Genomic DNA, 20,803 nt, shown 5'->3' on the forward strand with positions numbered 1-20,803 from the left:
ATAAATTTAAGATGAAATACAACCGGAAGAGTGCTGAAAAGGGGCGGGGCTTAGGTCAATTGATGTGTTCCCCAAACTTCTCAGAAAGCTTCAACACATTATGCTAATCAATAACAAATGACCCGTACTAGGTTTTGTGTTAATGTGCTGAAATGCAGCACTTTATGATAAAGCTCAAATGACAGACGGGCAATTTTGGAGTGTTCACATTAATTTGGAATTTCCATACAATATATTGACTTCTAAAAAGTTATAAAGAACTCTAAATTTTAACCTGTATATTGATACTAAAATAACACTGCTACATCACTACACTGTTAAAATAGAACAGACTATTTTGCTCACAAAACCTAATCAAAATGTTGAATGTGACTGCAACTATAGTTGTCTGAAAGTTTTGTTTTTGGTTAACATCTTGTAGTTAGAAAAGGAGTGTTTTTCATAATGTTTTAAAGGGTGGATAATCTAGTCAGACTGAAAGCAAGGAATACATTTGATTCAGAATGAAGACACAAATCAGGGAAATATATTTCTAGACTGCATAGTTCAGAAGTTATCATCAGACATACAGTATAAATGCAACTTTGAGCTGTTGGTGGCACATATTTGGTGCTCGGCCCCTAAAGAGAGATCATAATCATAGTGCAATGATTCTTACACAACACACCGCCAATGGTCAAACCTATAATATGTCACATACAGACCCCAACGTCAGTCATTAAACTCCTCAGATTAGGGGATCTTCAGTAACACCCTCTTCACAACACGTTTAAGACAACAACAAAGTAAAATAATAGAAAAAAATGAACCATTGGCTATGGTAGATCTGCTGCAATAGCAATTTCAGTGGCACACACTGTTTCCTGTTTCAATGCAGTAGAGTATGTTACAGTCCGTCCCTTGACACTGTTCCCTAGAAAGCAGATGTTTGCCGGAGAGCACTCCAAAGATCTCTGCAAGGTTGACCATTAACCCTGCCGTTGATTACAGCTCTCAGATCACTAATTGATGTTTTATATTTGTTGTCATGTTCCACCCTGTGAGACTGTAGAGGCTGTAATAGTCTAGTGTGTTGAATATGCAAGTGAAATGCATGTTTAGTTTACCTTTTTAAAATATGTTACTCATTACTAAGCATTACAGCTTAAAACGTAGCTACATATGTATACATAATTTAGGCCTTTCTTTCACCTTGTTATGCCATATTCAATTATCATTCATTTTAATACATATAAGTTAATACAATTCTGTGCTTTTTGGGCTAAAGCAGTCTTGTTTACTGAACAGAAGTTGTCTAATCAATGTTTATTTCATCTTTGTGCACTGCAGGTCTTATCACTAGCAGCCAATCACTGGCCTATGCCATTCGCAAGTTCATAAGCGGTGTGCTGTCCGATCAGATGAGCGCACGGTGGCTTTTCTCTGTTGGGCTGTTTCTGGTTGGTGGCATCAATGTGGTTTTCTCTCAGTCCTCGTCGGTGGCGATGTTCTCAGGCCTGTGGTTTCTGAATGGACTAAGTCAAGGTCTAGGATGGCCACCATGTGCAAAACTACTACGCAAGGTATGGATCAGGTCCTGTAATCCATGGACTTGCATTGTACATACAAATATATATATATATATATATATATATATATATACAATCTTAAACAAATGTTATTTTTATTATTATTATATATATATATATATATATATATATATATATATATATATATATATATATACTAACACCAGACATTTGAATGGTATTGTATAACTTGCAGAAATTTCAGGTGCATTATCTTCAGTACATATAAAATTAACTGAATCATTTGTTTAAATAGTGGTTTGAGCCATCTCAGTTTGGGACTTCGTAGTCATTGATGTCCTGTAGTATGAATTTGGCTGGGGGTCTCGGGCCCATAATCGCCACACTGATGGCCCAAAGCTACAGCTGGAGGTTCACGCTGTCCATCTCCGGCCTGACTTGTGTGGTCATGTCCATCTTCTGTCTGCTCTTAATCCGAAATGAGCCCAGTGAAGTTGGTCTGCCAAATATTGAAGCTGGTGCAAACAAAGTCAAAGGAGGTACAAAAGACTTCACAAGACACATGCACATGTATTTTATGAGTATAACCAATTCCACTGAATTACATGCTTCAGTAGGAAACACATCACATTAAGGAATTAAAACTGGCAGTGAATGTGGTTTCATGTTGTCTTCATTTTCCATAATTAGTTGTTTACTATTGCTAGTTTTGCTTGTATAGGTCATTGCTGTTCCATGATGTTTTGAAAGTCTGCATTAGATGAAAGGTTTCACTTGCTAGTTCTTTAATAAACTATTGGACCAAAACAGATTTTAAAGGGGTGTGTTTTAGGTCTGTATGTTAATTCATGTTTTGTTTTGTTTTTCTGTCGAAGGTCACTTATGTTATACTATTGTACTTTTCTATCTGTCCTCCAAGAACAGTTGTTACTTTTGATCCATCTGGTATCTACCCCCTAATTTCAGGCAGCAGCAAAAATGAAAGCACCTTCAAAAAATTTGTCTTTTCTCCGTATCTTTGGGTTTTGTCATTGGGATACCTGGTGGTGTTTGGGGTGAAGACCGCTTACACTGACTGGGGGCAACTTTTCCTGATCCAGGACAAGGGCCAGTCGGCACTAATGGGTACTGTGTGTTGTCTAATGTATTTCGTTTTTAAGTTTTCAGTATCCACATTATTTTTAATGTAGCGGGTGCATCCATATTTAACTTGAATGTGCAAGGCTTCCATTGTCATCTGCATCAAGTTATTTTAGCTGTACAACAACATCCTGTTAAGCTGCTTGATATTGTTAACTGGTGTGTCTTATATTATTTTTTCAGTTGATCATAATCATAAAAACTGGTTTGTAGTGCAAATAAATTTACTGTTTAGTTTGTTAACAGTTATTCTTTAGTTTTCTAGCAGCTAATGAATCTAAGTTTTGCATATTCACAGAAAATAGCGTACTCTAGCATTGCACAATAAGGTAGATAGGCTTCCAGAATGATCTAACGAGGGTCTTGAAGAGGTCAATGGCAACTTATTGTATTGTGAGGACATTTTCAGTAATGAATGTTATAATTTCATAATACAATGAACTCTTAACTTAAAAGATCCAGCAACATTTCTGATAAAATGTCCTCTTTTAGAAATAGTCTGCTAAGTGTGTGATGAGATGTTTTAGGTTATGGACTAAGATATTTATTGTTGTTTAATTTAACAGGAAGTTCCTTTATGAGTGCCCTGGAGATTGGGGGACTCCTGGGTAGTTTAGCCTCAGGATTTCTGTCAGGCAGAGCTGTGGCAAAGGTGAGTCTATACCACCTATATCCATTTATATGAAATTCTAATACCATGCATGACAAACCACAAGCCATTAATTATGACCACAATATCAAGGATTTTTGAACTTTAGCCAACAACCTAGAACACAATGGAAACCTTATAGTAACCACCCAAACACATTAACAATATCATAACAACAAACTAACAACCACTCAGAATATCCTTTTCAGGGTTATTGTCTGGTTTGGTTTAGTTCTGTTCCTATAAGTTCTCACCTTTTCTGAGTCTGTTAATTATCTGTCTGTTTAAACCCTCTGTTTTAGTCCGTTTCTTGTCTGGTATAGTTTGTATGTTTTAGTTTTTTTTGTCATGGATTCTCCCATTGGATTTATTTGTAGTTTGTGAACTTCTCCTGCATTGTGTGCTTGATCCTGTACAACACTTTTACAATCAAACAACACTCATGTTTACATCACAAAACTTACAAAACATTTAGTACACACTACCATTTAGAAAGTTGGTGCAATTTTTTAAAATGCTTTTGAGAAGTACAGTTAAACTTTAATATTATTGCAATTTAAAAAAACTCTATTCTATTTTAAAATATTTTCAAAATTAATTGATTCCTGTGATGCAAAGCTGAATTTCCAGCAGCCATCACTCCAGCCTTCAGTGTCACATGATCCTTAAAGGGACTCTAAGTAGGAATTACTCCCATCTAGTGGTGAAATTGTATTTTGCATTCAAACTAATTTTGCTCTCCAGCGCCTCGCTTTTTCAAATGCGCGTTGCATCTACGGTAGGCGATATGTACCAAAAAGCTTTGACAGGATGTCTTCTAATAGCACTTCGTTTTGGCGACGATGTTTTCTTCTCCTGTGGCGCGGCATATGTATGGTCCATAATAAGAATGCAATCCAGACTCTCACTGCTCTGCACCTGCGTTTCTGACTCTGACCGAAAACGCGTTGTGGAAACGCGTTGGCTTAGTACTTTTTGTCCCTCTCTGCTTTATAGTTTTGTAAGATGGCGGAACTACATGCAAGCCTCCGTCGACCTACCCGTCCCATGTATATAAAGATAATAAATTCTTCATTTACGAGGATTAGTTTAAACATTGGCATAGGTATTTGTACACCATTGTGGACATATTTATGAATAAAAATATTGATTTTAGATAATAAAATACCTAAAAAGTTACTTATTGTCCCTTTAAGAAATCTTTCTAATATGTTGATTTGCTCAAGAATTCATTTGTTATAATCACTATTGAAAATAGTTGTTTTTGCTGAATAAACATATTAAAAATGATTATTATTGCTCTTTAATTTCCAGCATGGACTGCGTCTGTATGGTAGCCCTCGCCATGGGCTCTTGCTCTCCATGATGGCTGGGATGTGTGTCTCCATGTACCTCTTCCGCTTCCGCACTACAGTCACACCTCACAGCTCAAACGTAAGTTCAGTATCACTCACATATTGTAGTATACATAGTATAAAATACTGACTATTCATCCTGCAAGTTATATTACTGGGTTTGATATTAAACTAAACCCTACTGGCTGTTTATTTGATTTATTTTGATTTTTAAACAGACAAACCTGCACAAAAGTTTTGCACAAACTTGCAATAGGTAACATGTCAAAACAGGAAAGAAAACTGTTTATGGGTTCTATAATGTACATTGTTCTATTATAATTTACACACAGGTCTGGATTTTTTTTGCTGGGTGCTGTTTTTGGCTTTTCCTCCTATTGACCGATTGCCTTGTTTGGAGTTCTGGCAAATGAAAGCGCTCCATCGAACTACTGTGGGACCTCTAACGCCATCGTGGGTCTGATGGCAAATGGTGATCATCTTCTCAATTTACAGCAGTAGTGACACACTGAAACTGTACTAACCTACAGTATAATTTCAGCAAAATTCATAAAGCTATATTTAGATTAATTAAATGTCCATACTGGTGCTTTTGCTGCAAAATTTATTCTACAAGTAAGTTTTGACCTCAAATAAATTTTGCAGTAATATCACGGTAAGCATTTGTCCATTTCAAAGAATACTAATGTGTTTTTGTGTTTGTTTTGCTGGCAGTTGGCGGTTTCCTGTCAGGTTTGCCATTCGGCACCATTGCAAAGCACTATGGCTGGAACACAGCATTCTGGGTAGCAGAAATAACCTGTACTGTCACCACAATTGAATACTTCCTGCTCTGGAATATCCGCACCAACATGGGAAGTGTACCCAAGCAGGCCGACTAAACATGATTATAATATTATTTTTAACCTCTTTTAACTACTTTTTAAGGTACTGTATGTATAAAGGGTACAACTACAAGGGGAAATCTAGATTAAGTGTGAGATTAAGATCTATTCCTATTTTAAGCGATGTTGAAATAGGATACCATGTTGTGTCACTTCCTGCACATCATTTATTTCGTTTATTTTATAAACTGATGCCAGTATTTTACACTGTTCTGAATCCTCTCACTCATCACTTACCTTGGTTAAGGCATGTTAAAGCCATTTCTTCAGTGCTACTGACATATCATTGCTATTAAATCAATTCAAATAAATGTATTTCTTTTATTTTTCATCTGTTTTAGAGCTTCAACTGGTCCTGCCTATGTATCTGAAGTATTACAAATTCATAAATGTGTATGATGAAATATGACAACGTGTTAGATCACATGAATGTTTACTAGCACATATTTATAAATGAAAAATGTAAGACCAAACTTCAGAAACAGATCCAAGGTACAGTACACTTTTCAGAATCTCCTGACAGAAAGCAAACGATATGGAAATTTCATTACATTTAGAAAGACGTTAATAAACATGTTTCAATGACATGTATTGAGCATCATGAGCTGCGAGATGTTCTGCACATTACAAACTTAACTGTGTCCATGGACATTATTTACAAAAGTTGTGTGTTTCTTACTGTAAATTTGGGACTTCGTTTCAAGGAAAATGTAAATTAACAGAACATAGTGGTCTTAAACTATCTTCAGTTGTTTGAGCTTGAGGAAAACTGTTTGTATTGCTTAAAAAGTTGAAAAGGAAATCCTTATCTCATTTGTCTGGACAAGTTGGATCCTGTCAGATGGATGAAAATACACAGTGCAAGTCCAGTTCAAGACCCGGGTCCAAATGTCCCAGCTTTCTCTGCTATTTCAAGGGCACTCTTTAGATTTTGGTCAAAAAGCTCACATCTGAAAGAAATTATGCATTTTTGTTACACACAACACATTTGTGTCAAGAAACTAATTGAACAGCACGCAAAGCTCATAACATAGTGATTTTTTTTTTTAAACTACACAAACCTGATGGGCATTTCTAAAGAGTAGAAAGGATTCTTCAGTGCAAAGTCTGAGTAGATCTCATAAATCTTTCTTAGGAGGGCATCAATCCCAGACTGTCGAGGGTCTGCCAATACAATAAACTTTATACCTGAAAAAACAAACAAACAAGAAAACAGTTCCGTCAAAATCACTGTGGTTTTGTTCAGCACAAAATTCTACATTCTAAGACTAAATTTAATTTGTTCTTACAACGAGACGGGGAGAAAAAAAAAGACCTGTGAGGGTTTGAAAGCAGTGCAGTTTAAACACATCTGTCTCCAGCATTTCAATACCAGAGCTGCCGACTTCAGGTGATAACTGTGATCCAATGGCAAACAGCCTTAGAAAAGACCAGAAAATCAGATCATCACAGGTACAACAGTATTTTGTATTAATGATCAGGGGTTTATTATGTATGTTATGAATCAGATAATGAGTTATCTATATATAACACTAACCACTCAAAGGTTTGTGATCCCTAACATTTATAAAAAAAAAAATGTCAGCAAGAACAAATTCAATTGATCAAAACATACAATAAAGACATTTCTTATTAATGTTCCGAAAGATTTTGATTTCTAATTTTTTCAAATAAATTATGCTGAACTTTCTATTCAAAGAATAGAATCCTGAAGAAAAGTGTCATCGTTTCTAGAAAAATATTCTGCAGCACAACTGTTTTCAGCGTTGATAATAGAAAGAAATGTTTCTTGAGCAGCAAATCATATATTTTGAAAGTATTTACATGTCTATAGGCTATCTATATTCATATAATTTATATTATACATTTATTGAATATATAAAATGACATATGTTTATGAATTCTATACATGCATGTGTGTGTGTGTGTGTATATATATACATAATAAATATAAACAGAAAACACATATATATTAAGCAAACAAAAACTTTTATTTTGGATGTGATTCATCGTTTGACAGCATTAATACAAACACAAGACAACACAGTTGTGCTGTTCTGTAGAACACAGAAGTGGATCCCTAATATCTCCTTTTGTGTTTCAATGACGAAAGAAAGTCATACAGGTTTGAAGCCATGTTTAATGAAGTCTACTCACGAGTGAAACATTGAGGCCAGCATGAGTTTCTCGTTGGAGGTAAGGCGAGGTCGCCCGAATTTGATGGACACTGGATAGTTGGCAGGATCTTTCAGATACTCCAATATATCCTTCCCTTCAGCCGTGTATTTACCATTCACATCCACCCCGTTAATGGACAGAACCGCATGACCCACTGCACGCGACAAAACACATAACGTTACTGTATCACGCACAAGAAAACATGCTGAACTGCAGTGATGGGCCTGTAATGTAAATGTGTAATAATACATGGGATGGGTTACACACACGCACCTCTGATCCCGTCCCGCTGTCCGAACGACACAACTAACTTCTCATCGTAAATCTTTAAAACTAAATCAAGCGGAAAGCTGAATGTTTTTTCAACTTCAGTTCGAGGTACATAGTTATCGTACTGGTAGATGAGTCCACCGGCCTTGTTGACAACATATACACTGAAGATCGCCATCTTTCTTCCTGACTGTCAGCGGGGCAACGTTAGTCATGTGACTTTGTTGCGTGTGGGAAAATATAAAATAATGGTAATAAAAAATTTGATTAAAAAAACCCACACCATGTGGTGTCTACAAACTATATTTTATTATAACAATTTAGTTACCGTTGCGGTGTATTTTTTTTGTGAACGAATAAGTTATTGTAGTGTTGATAGTTGGAAAACGTCATTTCCCATAATGCCATACTCGCCGAGCGCACTGATTGGCCAAAGCCTAAGCCTTTTTTTTTTTTTTTACCATAAAGCGCATTCAGTTACTGTCAGAATATTAATGGACAGGGCTTTGCACTATATGCACAATAATAATGATCGTTCTACATTTCATATTTCGTCCAATTCTCATTTATCATGGTACCTATTACTTTTCTTAACGCAATCAGAATGGACGAATCACAGTTGTTTCTGATTACACATTATAAATACATTATACAAAAAATAATGAATACATTATTTTTTAAAAAAGTGAACATCTTCATTTTTATTTCATTTACCAATATATAAAATTATTATTTGTATACGTTTTGATGTACGCATTTAAAAGACACGTAACAGACACGTAAAAGACACGTGATTAGGCAGTAACACAACGTCCATACAGTCATATTGCTAATTTATTTCCTGCGATTATCAAAGTAAAATATGTTATATATATATATAAATGACCTTTTAGTAATCATACCTTCTAACTGATTGAATTTTCTTGCATCAGTGTGAGCTATATAAAGATTTTGAATGCTCCTGTTTTGAACGAAACACATGCAAGGCTCGAAGTAGTGGCATAGAATTATTATTATTTTATTTTTTTTACTTTTGAGGTCTGGGATACAAATAAGACACATTTCTCATCTTCCTGACCCCTTGTTCATCATGCTCCAAAATGAGAGACAGCTCACCCTTACCAAAAATTAGTATACTTCAAGTTTATTTTATTAAGTATACTTAAGTGAAGTTCAAGTATATTTTTAAGTATACTTTATGTAGCAAGTATACAAATATCAGTGTTCTAGTAGTATACTTGTAAGTGTACTGTTTCAATACTCGTTGGGACTAAATTGGCCCAGTTTCTAGTAGTATACTTTTAAGTATACTTTAAGTATAACAGTATCAAACGTTGAGTACACAACTAGTTTACCACTATGTCTGCAGTTTGTACTGCAATTATACTAAAAGTGAACTTATATGTATACTGATAGTTTACTAACTAAACACTTTGTTTGTACACTTTGAAGTATAGTCTCAGTAAACTAGTTTAGTAATTTTATACTGCAAGTATACTAATAAGTTTTCTTTAAGTGAACTTTACATCATAATTTAAGTATACTACTATGTCCCTATTTGGGTTTTAATGTGTATATATTTTGTTATATGAATATGAGCATACAAAACACCCAAAGAAAGAACGGGGTATCTGCTTGTAAACAAAAACATTTTATTCTAGCTTCATACATTCTTTTTTAAACACTTTAATGTTTGTAAGTTTCATGAAAAATAAAGAAATAACATTTTGAACAAAAGTTTTTTTTGGTAAATTCTGTGCAGAAGATGTGTACTAGCGCCCTCTACTGTAAAATAATGAAAACACGGATTCTAGGAGCACAAGTACAGTATAGTTCAAATATATTTAGACTTTTTGTAAGTACAAGTCAAGTATATGTTAAAGTCATTTTAAGTATATTTCTGAGGAGAACATAAAGCCCATTTCTGAGAAGTACATAAAAAGTCAACTAAAAGCATACTTTCCTATTTTTAGTTTAAAAGAAGTATACTAATAGCACGCTTGAATAAACTTATTTTTCTGTAAGGGCAATGACCAGGTATATCCACAAGAAAGAATAATAAGAATTTGAATAAGAATTAAATACTTATCAGACTGCTTTATAGCAGACAACTTTTTTTTATTGCCATCACGTATTACACATGCTTTCACACATCATTACACATGTAAACAAAGTCTAGATTTATGACAAACAGCATTTTCTTTTCACTGTGCATCAGCTATAGATATTTGCCCTCTATACCATTACCAAAACCAGGATTAGTCAGGTCTTTATTATACATTCTTCTGCTTCAATATTTGCTATAGCCTTGAATGCTGAATAAATGCAATGAAACTCATCAATGTCTTTGCTGGCCAAGGGAAGTCAGGGGTCAGATACTGATGGATGTGGTCAGCTGTTTGTCTCATCATTACACATTTCTGCCTCCAACCACAGGATGTGCGCCATCCAGCATAAGCTTTGACTGAGTTTGTCATGCTACCCATCAGCATCCATCTAAGAGATAGATGAATAAATTTAAAATAAAGGCATTCACGTTACAAAAGATTTCTATTTCAAATTAATGCGTTTCTTTTGAACATTCTACTTGTCAAACACTGCTTAGATATGTATCACAGTCCACAAAAATAAGCAGCACAACTGTTTTCAACACAACCTAAGCACCAAATCAGCATGATAGAATGATTTCTGAAGGATCATGTGACACTGAAGACTGGAGTAATGATGCTCAGCTTTACATCACAGGAATAAATTACATCTTAAAATATATTCAAATAGAAAACAGTAAAAAAAAAAAAAAAAAGTAAATAATTTTACAAATAATTAGTTTTTACTTTATTTTTGATCAAATAATGCAGCCCTGTTTAGCATAAGGAGGCTTCTTTTAAAAACATTTCTTAAAGAAACCAACTTTTGGTGTATATAACACAATTTTCTGAAAGAAAAAGAGTGTACTTCCCATTCAAAAGTCACTGACACTATAACATTGCTATACACTGCTATAAGTGGTTACCAGTGGTTTACTAGTGTGTTTTGAGTGTTTGCAGGTGGTTCCTTACTGGCCCACATGAAAACAACACTACATTTTTTTCACCTTCCATAAGCTGCAAAACAAAAGCCTGATAAGTCTACTTATAAAATATCATCACACATCTTCCCAGTGCACTTAGATCTATCATAACAGTGTTGGATTCTTTTGGTTTTGGGGGGTTGCTTTATAACCATTTTCATGAGGAGACATTCTGATCTCTTTAACTATGTAAACTATTGTAAGAGAGACAACACAAAGCTCAGAAAATAACAAGCCTGAAGTCTCTGCTGCCGGCAGAGATGCATATATTAATACTGCATTCTGATTTAGTGTGACCTGCCTTTATAGAGAAACACTTGCTGTCCAACAGACAAGCAGATTCTCACTTCTAACTTTAGCTTCCTATCTGGAGCTCGTGCTTAGAAAGTGACTCACATGCATAAAAGTCAAACAAGTGCAGAAAATGCTCTATAATTCTCTCTTGGCAGTATTTTTTTCCTTCTTTCCGCTTGCTCTACCCCTCCCTCTCCCAGGCCCTAAGAAACAACACAACTAGCTACTAGTGTTAACAGGTCTTGCTCTTAAGTGATTATTAAAGTCTTGCATTTGCGTAACACGAGATGTGGAGACCTCTGAAGGATATGTGAGACCCTGAGAGGAAGTTTGGGTGGGGGAGAGTCCCGTACTGAGACTGATCCAGAGTCAGATTTACAGAAGGCAGCTGTTGAGGGTTTGACAGACAGACGGATCGGAGCACTGCTGCGTAACACAAGCAGATTCGAGTCTGCAGAGGAGTGTGTCAGATCCCACTAAAACAGCAAGGGTAAGTCACACTTAAGATTATTTCTTATTATTTTAATCAAGTTTGATTTCTGACTTGAGTTTTAATATCAGTCTTCTCTCTTATGCCTAATAATGGTTATAATACCAGAAAATGTGGAATAACTGGAGATATAAATGAATGAAAAACTGCTTATAATCACAGTATTACCTTTTTTTTTTTAAATGTTCATTGTTGTTTGGTAAATTATATCATCTTTACTGAAGACTATCATCTAAATAAAGTATCAAAATGCCCACATATATGGAAAAAAATACAACTTTTAATTGCGTGATCTTACTTTTGCACAGAACTGTATTTTTATCCCTTTTTCATGTTGTCAGATTATTAACATAAGACACTAAAATGCAGAAATAGTCACACTTCTAAAGCTCAATTATATGTTTTGCACTCTGATCATTATTTCAGACACTTTGGCTGTTTTTCCTATTTAAAAACGAGAGCACGGTCCTAAGACCTATTTTTAGAGGGCTGAGGCATTACGGCGTGCTGGAGTTATGCAGACGGCAAGATTAGACGGAGTGGGGAGAACTTCATACAGCTTGTTATGTTTGCCCACAGCCTCTCTCCACAAGCTCTTATCTGGGCTCCTCAGAGAACTGGTTTTCCCACCTCATAACTGTTAATCCTCCAGTAGAACTCCATAGAAACAGAGCAATATCACGCCAGCTCAGTCTTCCTGGCTCCTCTTGATATTGTCCACTACGAGGATCTCGGAATCTCTGTTAAAAACAAAGTCAGACCTCAGTGGCTTGAAAGACAGTGCTCTGCTGTAATTTCTGGTCTTGGCAGCTTAGACGAGGCTGGAAACATTGAAAGAGCATCAGTAGGGTGGGTTAATGGAAAAAAGTCCTGAGGGACACCGAGAGAGAAAGAGAGAGGCTGTCTGTGAGCAGCGTGTGGTATCAAGATGTTTACTTTCTTGTACAACATTAATGATCTTCCTCAGCCACTGATATTATATAAATGTGTAATTACTGGCTGGTAATTATGTTTTAAAAGAAAGGAATGGGAATTGGATCATGCAACTCCTAACCCAAGGAATGTTTGGATCAGTTGCCATGGGGGTGACAGGAAGGCTGTGTTTCAGTTTTTCCTTCATCTGACTGCAGGATGTTCACTCAGTACTTGATTCAAAGTGAATGCTGTGCTACATACAGCACTCTCTTGGCCAAAAAAATAAAAATAAAAATAAAGATCTCAAAAGTCACTGTTTTGACGGAAAACAGCAAATATAAGGAGATTCTTACATTCTATCAAGAACAGGTTAGAATGTTTACCAGTATGTTGTTAAATGGTTGGACGTTTTAAATGGTTTGGGGTCAGTAAGATTTTTTCCTTTTATTCAGCAAAGATGCATTAAAATAATCAAAAGTGACAGTAAAGACATTTATGTTACAGAGGATTTCTATATTAAATAAATGCTGTCTGTTTGAACTTTTTGCTCATCAAAGAATTCTGAAAAATCCATAAACATAAGCTACACAACTGTTTTTAACATTGATAGTAATAAAAGTGTTTTATTTTATTTATTTACCTTGAGCAGCAGATCAGCATATTAAAATAATATTTGAAGGATCATGTGAAACTGAAGACTGGAGTGATGATGCTGAAAATTCATCTTTCACATCACAGGAATAAATTACACCTAATATTTTAGCTTTAAATTGCAATAATAATCTACAGTATTACTGTTTTTATAGCACTTTTGATCAAATAAATGCAGCCTTGATTTCCTACCAAAAATTATTAATAACCACAAACTGTTGAATGGTAATGTGGTTACAATGGTGTTTTGGGTAATTTAGAATAAGAATTCTGCTTACTAGCATTTACATTTACATTTAGGCCTACATTCACCACTTTTTTAGACATTTAGACTTTTTTTTTTCAAATCAACTTACAAATGAAGACAATAGAAAAAATCAAATCAACAAAAGAAAGAGCAACAATATAAGTCTAATGCAGTGCATGTAGAAAGTGTTTTTATTTTTATTTATTTTTTGCAGTAAGTAGCATTTAATAAATGTAATATGTAAGTGCTGTGACAAGGCTTAGTTACGCAGTAGCCTACATGTAGCAAGTATAGCTTTTTGTAGCATGTATTTTTTTTTTTTTTTTTTTTTTACAATAAATAATAAGAATATTTATATTTATTTATAAAGGGATATTTATATACCTCATGTCGTTCCAAACCTGTAAGACCTTAGAACCTAGATCTACAGAACACAACTGATGATCTTTTTTATGAAATCCGAGAGCTTTCTGTCCCTGCATAGACAGCAATGTAACTACCATGTTCAAAGCCGAGAAACATAGTAAGGGCATTCTAAAATAGTTCATGTGCCATCAGTGGTTCAACCATAATTTGTATGAAGCTACGAAAATAGCCTTTTGTGTGCATAGAAAACCAAAACAAATTATTTATTCAACAGTTCTTCTCTTCTGTGTTAAGAGGGATTTACACTTTCGCCTGGCTCCACTTCGCAAGCCTCCGCTGACTGCGCTCACACTTTCCCAAATGGACAAGGCTTTTATACTTGTCACGTTCGCCATTGTAACATTTTTTGAAATGACAGGGGGCGAAGAGGAGTAATTGTCCTCTAAAACCACTGGGAATCACCGGTGAGACAGAGTCATTTCCAGGCAAAAGTCTTGTGATGAATGAGTAGATGAATCAATAATTTCTTTATGTACAAACTTAAAACAATCTTATATTGGCTTTATTTTGCATCGAAGACAAGACAACTATAAGCAAATAGTGTATAATTTATATAATCTAAATGAATTCTAATTATATTTGTTTAGAGATGTTTAGAATGTTCCAATTGAAAAGGCTTGATCTTCCTAATGTTGTATAAGTCAAATCTGCAGGACCGGGCTGTTCTAACAATCTGGTCTGACATGTAAGGTGTTATGGTTGTTGCACTTAGCTGGATGCAGAAATTGTGATGAAGTGTTGGGTTGGCTGAAACCACAAGCAATTATGCCTTGGCAAGGTTGAGTTGAAGGTGATGGTTCTTCATCCAGCAAGAAATGTCTGTTAGACATGCTGAGATGCGAGCAGCTATCATTGGATCATCAGGATGGAATGAGAGGTAGAGTTAAGTGTCATCAGCATAGCAGTGTTTCTGAATGATATAACATATTGATGCCATGCAAACTGAGAAGAGAAGTGATCCAAGAACTGAGCCCTGAGGCACCCCAGTAGTTAGATGTTGCGACTTGGACACCTCACAGTTCCAAGATGCCTTGAAGGAACTATCTGAGAGGTAAGACTCAAACCACTGGAGTGCAGTTCCTGAGATGCCCTTTGCCATGAGAGTTGAAAGGAGTAACTGGGGGTTATCTATGTCAAAAGCAGTGGACAGATCCAGCAAGATAAGTATTCAAGATTTGTAAGCCGCTCTTGCCATTGTTAGGCCTTCAAAAACCGAAAGCAGGGCAGTCTTGGTTTATTGTCCACCGGTTGCTGTCCATGAGATTGTTCTGTGTGAGAAAAGCAGATATAGCATACTCAAGCATACTTAGCATACTCAAAAGCCTTATTTACAACTGGTATTAATGTCTGCAAGTGGTATTTTTTATAGGGTTTCCATTATATCTGTATCACACTAGCCTATGTTTTCACTGTGTTTTATCTTCTTCATGGTACAAATTATTTGATAATGTATGTACATACCAGTTTTGTATATAATATTTGTTGTTCATAAAAAATTGTGGTTTTTAGTTTGTGGATCAGTGACTCGGGTTGTAAAATTTCTTGTGTAGTTTTCATTAATTGTAGTATTTAATGTGTAGTTGACCAATAATGTTTATTCTCAGATGGTGCGTGAGCAATACCTCACCACCACAGATGAGTCTGGGTCCCTGGCTCCAGTCACGGAGTACCTCTACATGATCGGCATCTATGGCTGGAGGAAACGCTGCCTCTACATGTTCGTTCTGCTTCTCCTCATCATTCTGGTGGTGAACTTTGCCCTCACGATCTGGATCCTGCGAGTTATGTGGTTCAATACGGTGAGAGAACATATGTAATTCATTTTTAATAGAAAAATGTATCCATATTTAGATTCTGCCCTTGGTTAAGCCTCTTTATCTCAGTTTGCTACTCTGTTATGCCGCATGAGGTAACACTGATGCTGAGAAAGCTCTCTGTGTTGTTGGATGTTGCAGGAAGGCATGGGATACCTGCAGGTCAATGCAGATGGCCTGAGACTGGAGGGAGAATCGGACTTTCTGTTCCCTCTCTACGCCCAGGAAATTGACTCCAGAGAGGTATTTAAAAGTATACAAGGATAACATGGATAAATAGATTGATTTAGTCACCCATTTTGCTCATTCTCATCTTTATTACAGGATTCAGCTCTTCTGGTGCATTCCTCTGAAAATGTTACGCTCAATGCTCGCAATGCCAATGGTGAGGTAACAGGAAGTGTGTGCGTAGGTATGAGATATACAAAACATTTATTGGTTGAATTCATGATTTTGTCAATGTGTTTAACCCTACAAAGCCCACTGTATCACATTTGATATGCAAATGTATAAGGTCTCTTAATGATCAGCATGATTAAAACCTATTGTACACAATCTTGTATTGTACATTCCTTCTGTCATTCATACTTAAAGTAAAAGGCTGTTTAGTAAGTAAAAAAAATAAGAATACATTTCGTATTGTTAATAATTATGAACACTTAATGGAATAAAGCAATTTAGGTTTTAACTGATTTTTTTTTTTTGAAAATGTGTATCAAATAGGGCTTTTGAGGAACATTTATTTGTTCATCTCTAAATCAGTCATCATTGTAATTAATCTCATTGTTTTCAGTTTTGATTAATTCTCATCTGTTCCCCATCATCATCCTCTGTGTATTAAAAAAGTTCGGAGTTTTCTCCTGTTCTTTGTCTTGTGTTGAAGTTATGTTCATTGTGTTTGGTAGCACTTTTTCTTGTTATTAAATAGCGTTTATTACTCATTCTACACCGCATATCTCACTCTTTTATATTACCCCCGAAACGCCTGAGAATCTATTATTTGGAAATATAGAGCTACAACTGCTATTTATGCATTACTGTTATAAAGATCCCACTGAATTGCATTACCATCAGAATTTCATCTTACTTTTGGGCTATATAAATAACAGCAGTTGCACTAAATTACATGTTTTTACTCAGGGCCTCTGAATAAGACTGAGGTGTTATTTTGTTCCTATAATATGAGGTCCATATTCTCACTATATCATACAATATAAGCAATAAAAGCCTGAAGTATCAAATCAAAAACTAAAAAAAAGAAAAAAAAAGACATATTCCAGACTTTTTTTTTTGTCTAAACATTTGTTAAATGTTATTGGTTTGTTTGTTATTGGTTCCAGTAATAATATGTCAGGCTTTACAGGGTTAATCAAATGGGTCACACAGAAAAAGCATGAGCTAAGAGCTCATTGGCAACATTAAACAGAAAAACTGGATATAAAATATTCTGTTTAAATATTGATAAAAAATTGTGTGATATCTATATATATTCTCTTCTTATTTATTCCTCTCCTTAATAGGTCCCAGTCAGGCCGAGGGTTTTGGCCAACACTTCAATATCAGTTCAAACCATGATGAAAATTTGTTTTATGCTGATGCCAATGGAGCTGCCGTGGGAAAAGGAAAGCTCCGTGTAACAGGTAAGCCTCATGTGTATTATTAGTAATGTTATACTGTTATTGTTCACAATGTTGCACTTTATTGTGTTACTTCAAATATTTATTAAAAATAATTAAGAAAAAGGTGAAAAGCCTAATATTCTAGCATATGAAACAGCAAGAGAAAAGAAAGGTTGGCACACCACAGCTCCAAAAATGCAATGTTTATTTAATGTTTTCACAACAGGTTATGTTTTGTCTTCATTAGACAATGAACACATATTCTAATGAGCATCACATTAGAAATGACATCACATGATAAGCCACATGACACGCACACACACACACACACACACACACACACACACACACACACACACACACACAAGTGTTTTTGTAACACTTAGGATTATCTAATGATGCTTGTCGAGAGTGTTTTTTTTTAAATCATAATTTACACCAAATTTAAAAGAAGAACTTATTCTGTTTTATTTGAAGAATGAAGCCTGTGTCAGAACTTTTGCATTATTAAGTATTATTAGCATTTCTTATTACAATTTAGCACATTTTGATGCCAATTCTTATATTACAAAAAATAAAAATTGCAATAATATATTATTTAAATTGTACATTGCTTATAGATGAATGTCTTTGTTGCAGTGCCTTAAATAAAAAAAAATTAAATGTATTGCATTGTATGCTTTAATGCATACAAAAATTGATACAGTTAAATACAATATGAGATATAATATAATAATATAACATCTTGGATAATCTGTATTTTGGCAAATAAATGCAATTATGTTTTTCATTTGATCTAAATCATGACAGTGAACGTTACCCCCAATATAATTGTATATTGTATATTGTATAATTGTATAATTGTAAGTGTTCTGGTGTTTGGACAGGTCCAGAAGGTGCTTTCTTTGAGCATTCTGTTAGGACTCCTCTGGTAAAAGCTGTACTTAACAAAGAGCTAAGGTAATTATACAATAAATATTTATTAACATTTTAAATTCCAATACAGCACTTTAATTGGCAGCTTTATTCATTCTTTCAATTATTCATTATGTTGCTTCATTTTTATCTATGCATTTGCTGCTGTGATATATTTTTGGTTGTTGTTGTTGTTTTTTTCTTGAAAACATTTTTGTTTTATAAGGTCAGCCCATTAAACGTAATGACAGTACAGAATATATCATCTAAAATAATTTTTATAAAAGTTTCCAGCAGGGAATTAACCAGCTGTGATGAAGCGAGTTACCAAGGCATCTGGTTCTCAACAAAGGCTTATTTGTTTTCCGTTCTCAAAAATGTCTTTCAAAAATCAATTTAATGCCCACAGTCATGCAGATTTCTCTCATTTTCTATGTATGAATCAAACTGATGAATTTGAGAGGATCTCGTGGCCATCTTGTGTCCAAACAATGTATGGCAAAGTGCAGTAACTAAGCATTTCCTGTCTTTCAAGACTGGAGTCTCCAACACGCTCTCTCAGCATGGATGCTCCCAAAGGCGTTCACGTCAAAGCTTTGGCTGGAAATGTTGACGTGACAGCACACTTTAATATTCAGCTACACTCAACTGCAGGACTGGTAAGAGCACCTGTCCGCAATTGTTAAGCGGTCCTAAAAACGTTTGTTCGATTTTTCATGAGCATTTGATTAGGTTCGGAGCTAAAATCACCGATCCCTAGGTGACATAGCTCATATTATTTGATTTTGAAAGAATGCACAGAATTGTATTTTAACTAAGTCTAAGACATATGCACATCTTATGTATATATCTCTGAAACTTTAGCTGAAACAAAGACTCCTCTTCTAAGGGTAAACAATAAACTAGTGAAAGTATCTGTTTATGCTTTTCTTGTGTAATTACATAATGGTTTTTAATGATTAGTAATCTTTAAATTTAACCTAATTTAAGATTACATGAAATACGTCATTATTAGGGTTTCTATTGTATATTTCAGTTGATTCTAGACGCTGAAAGCGTTCGTCTGCCGACATTACCTGAGGGAGAAGCCAGAACTTCCGGCACCTCTCAGGAAATGTACAACTTATATGAAGTGTGCGTTTGTCCCAGCGGTAAGTTCTTCATCTCCAGAGCTGGCGTCTCTTCGACCTGCAGTGAGAACCAAGACTGCTGAATGACCTTCTTCCCATAATACCCACACTAGAAAAAAATGTTTTGTTACATTGTCTCTGGGCAAGAGAAGAAAAGGAAAAGAAATTTATATATATATATATATATATATATATATATATATATATATATATATATATTCACAATATGTATTAGCTAATGTTAATTAAGATTAGAGGATACATTCATCTCTTTGTTTGGGGTTTTATCATGATAGGGAAGATGAAATATACATTATATACAAGACACTTCCATGACAATTTGTAACTATTTAACTATTTTACAGTTTTTTTTAAATTTTATTATTTAAATATGTCTGTATACCAAACACATGGTATGAATCACCTTTTAAAACAGTAAAATTTTCTCATGAGATGAGGTTGTGTACACTGCACTTTATACTATATATATATATATATATATATATATATATAGAACAAATTATTATAATTTTTTTCCTTTTTTTGTATACAAATTGTTCAAAATTAGGCTGGGCAATAAAGGCGCTGGTAAACAGCTGACATCCTATGCAATATAATTTTGAGGTGCAATAAATAACCAGATGTTTGTGGCATATCAGCTAGTTATTGTTTAAAGATGCACTCATAGAGAAATTGATTATTACATGTAAAGCATACTGAGATGGACGTGCCTTGATCACCGAGGGTTATGATATATACCTTTTAAAGGGTTAGTTCACCCGATAATTCGTCCATCTTCTACTCACCCTTGAAGCATCCTAGGTGTATTTGACTTTCTTCTTTCAGAATAATCCAGTGGGAGTTATATTAAATATTGTCCTGACAATATATTCCAGACAAATTTTAATTCTCGGGTGAACTAACCCTTTAAGTCAGTTTGATTTCAACTTTTTTTTTTTTTATATAAGTTAAGTATATTAACGAATTTGTCAGCAGAACTACACAACACACAATCCTGAAACAGTGGCATTAAAATCTTTTTTGAAGCATTCTAATATAATCAAATCCAATAGTCTCCATTCAATCTTGAATAACTTTGTTTTTGGTTAAAAACCTAATTAGGAAAATCTGCCAGACAACAAATGTACTGTCATTTTTGTTAATCAAATGTGTTAGTGGAAAAATAGCTGGTGTATTGCTAGTAACTGCATTCTGTTAGTGAAAATC

At 34.7% G+C, this 20,803-nt stretch overlaps 2 protein-coding genes and 1 pseudogene across 2 annotated transcripts; 2 read left to right on the forward strand and 1 right to left on the reverse strand.

Moving 5' to 3' along the window:
• The first annotated feature begins 1,245 nt into the window (after nt 1-1,245).
• LOC132122938 (glucose-6-phosphate exchanger SLC37A4-like) lies at nt 1,246-5,872 on the forward strand (annotated as a pseudogene).
• A 171-nt stretch (nt 5,873-6,043) lies between these two features.
• On the reverse strand, nt 6,044-8,203 carry trappc4 (trafficking protein particle complex subunit 4). Its single transcript, XM_059533455.1, has 5 exons — nt 8,009-8,203; nt 7,715-7,889; nt 6,873-6,976; nt 6,619-6,745; nt 6,044-6,507 (listed from the first exon to the last, which is right to left on the reverse strand). The coding sequence occupies exons 1-5, from the start codon at nt 8,181-8,183 to the stop codon at nt 6,429-6,431; spliced, it is 660 nt and encodes a 219-aa protein (XP_059389438.1). The 5' UTR covers nt 8,184-8,203; the 3' UTR covers nt 6,044-6,428.
• A 3,408-nt stretch (nt 8,204-11,611) lies between these two features.
• Nucleotides 11,612-19,715, forward strand: LOC132122941 (gamma-sarcoglycan-like). Its single transcript, XM_059533456.1, has 8 exons — nt 11,612-11,859; nt 15,703-15,897; nt 16,054-16,155; nt 16,237-16,324; nt 17,433-17,552; nt 18,419-18,491; nt 18,982-19,105; nt 19,483-19,715. Exons 2-8 carry the CDS (start codon nt 15,703-15,705, stop codon nt 19,657-19,659), a joined length of 879 nt encoding a protein of 292 aa, XP_059389439.1. The 5' UTR covers nt 11,612-11,859; the 3' UTR covers nt 19,660-19,715.
• The last annotated feature ends 1,088 nt before the right edge of the window (nt 19,716-20,803 follow it).

Source organism: Carassius carassius, chromosome 41, assembly GCF_963082965.1.
Source record: "Carassius carassius chromosome 41, fCarCar2.1, whole genome shotgun sequence".
Lineage (NCBI taxonomy): Eukaryota > Metazoa > Chordata > Actinopteri > Cypriniformes > Cyprinidae > Carassius > Carassius carassius.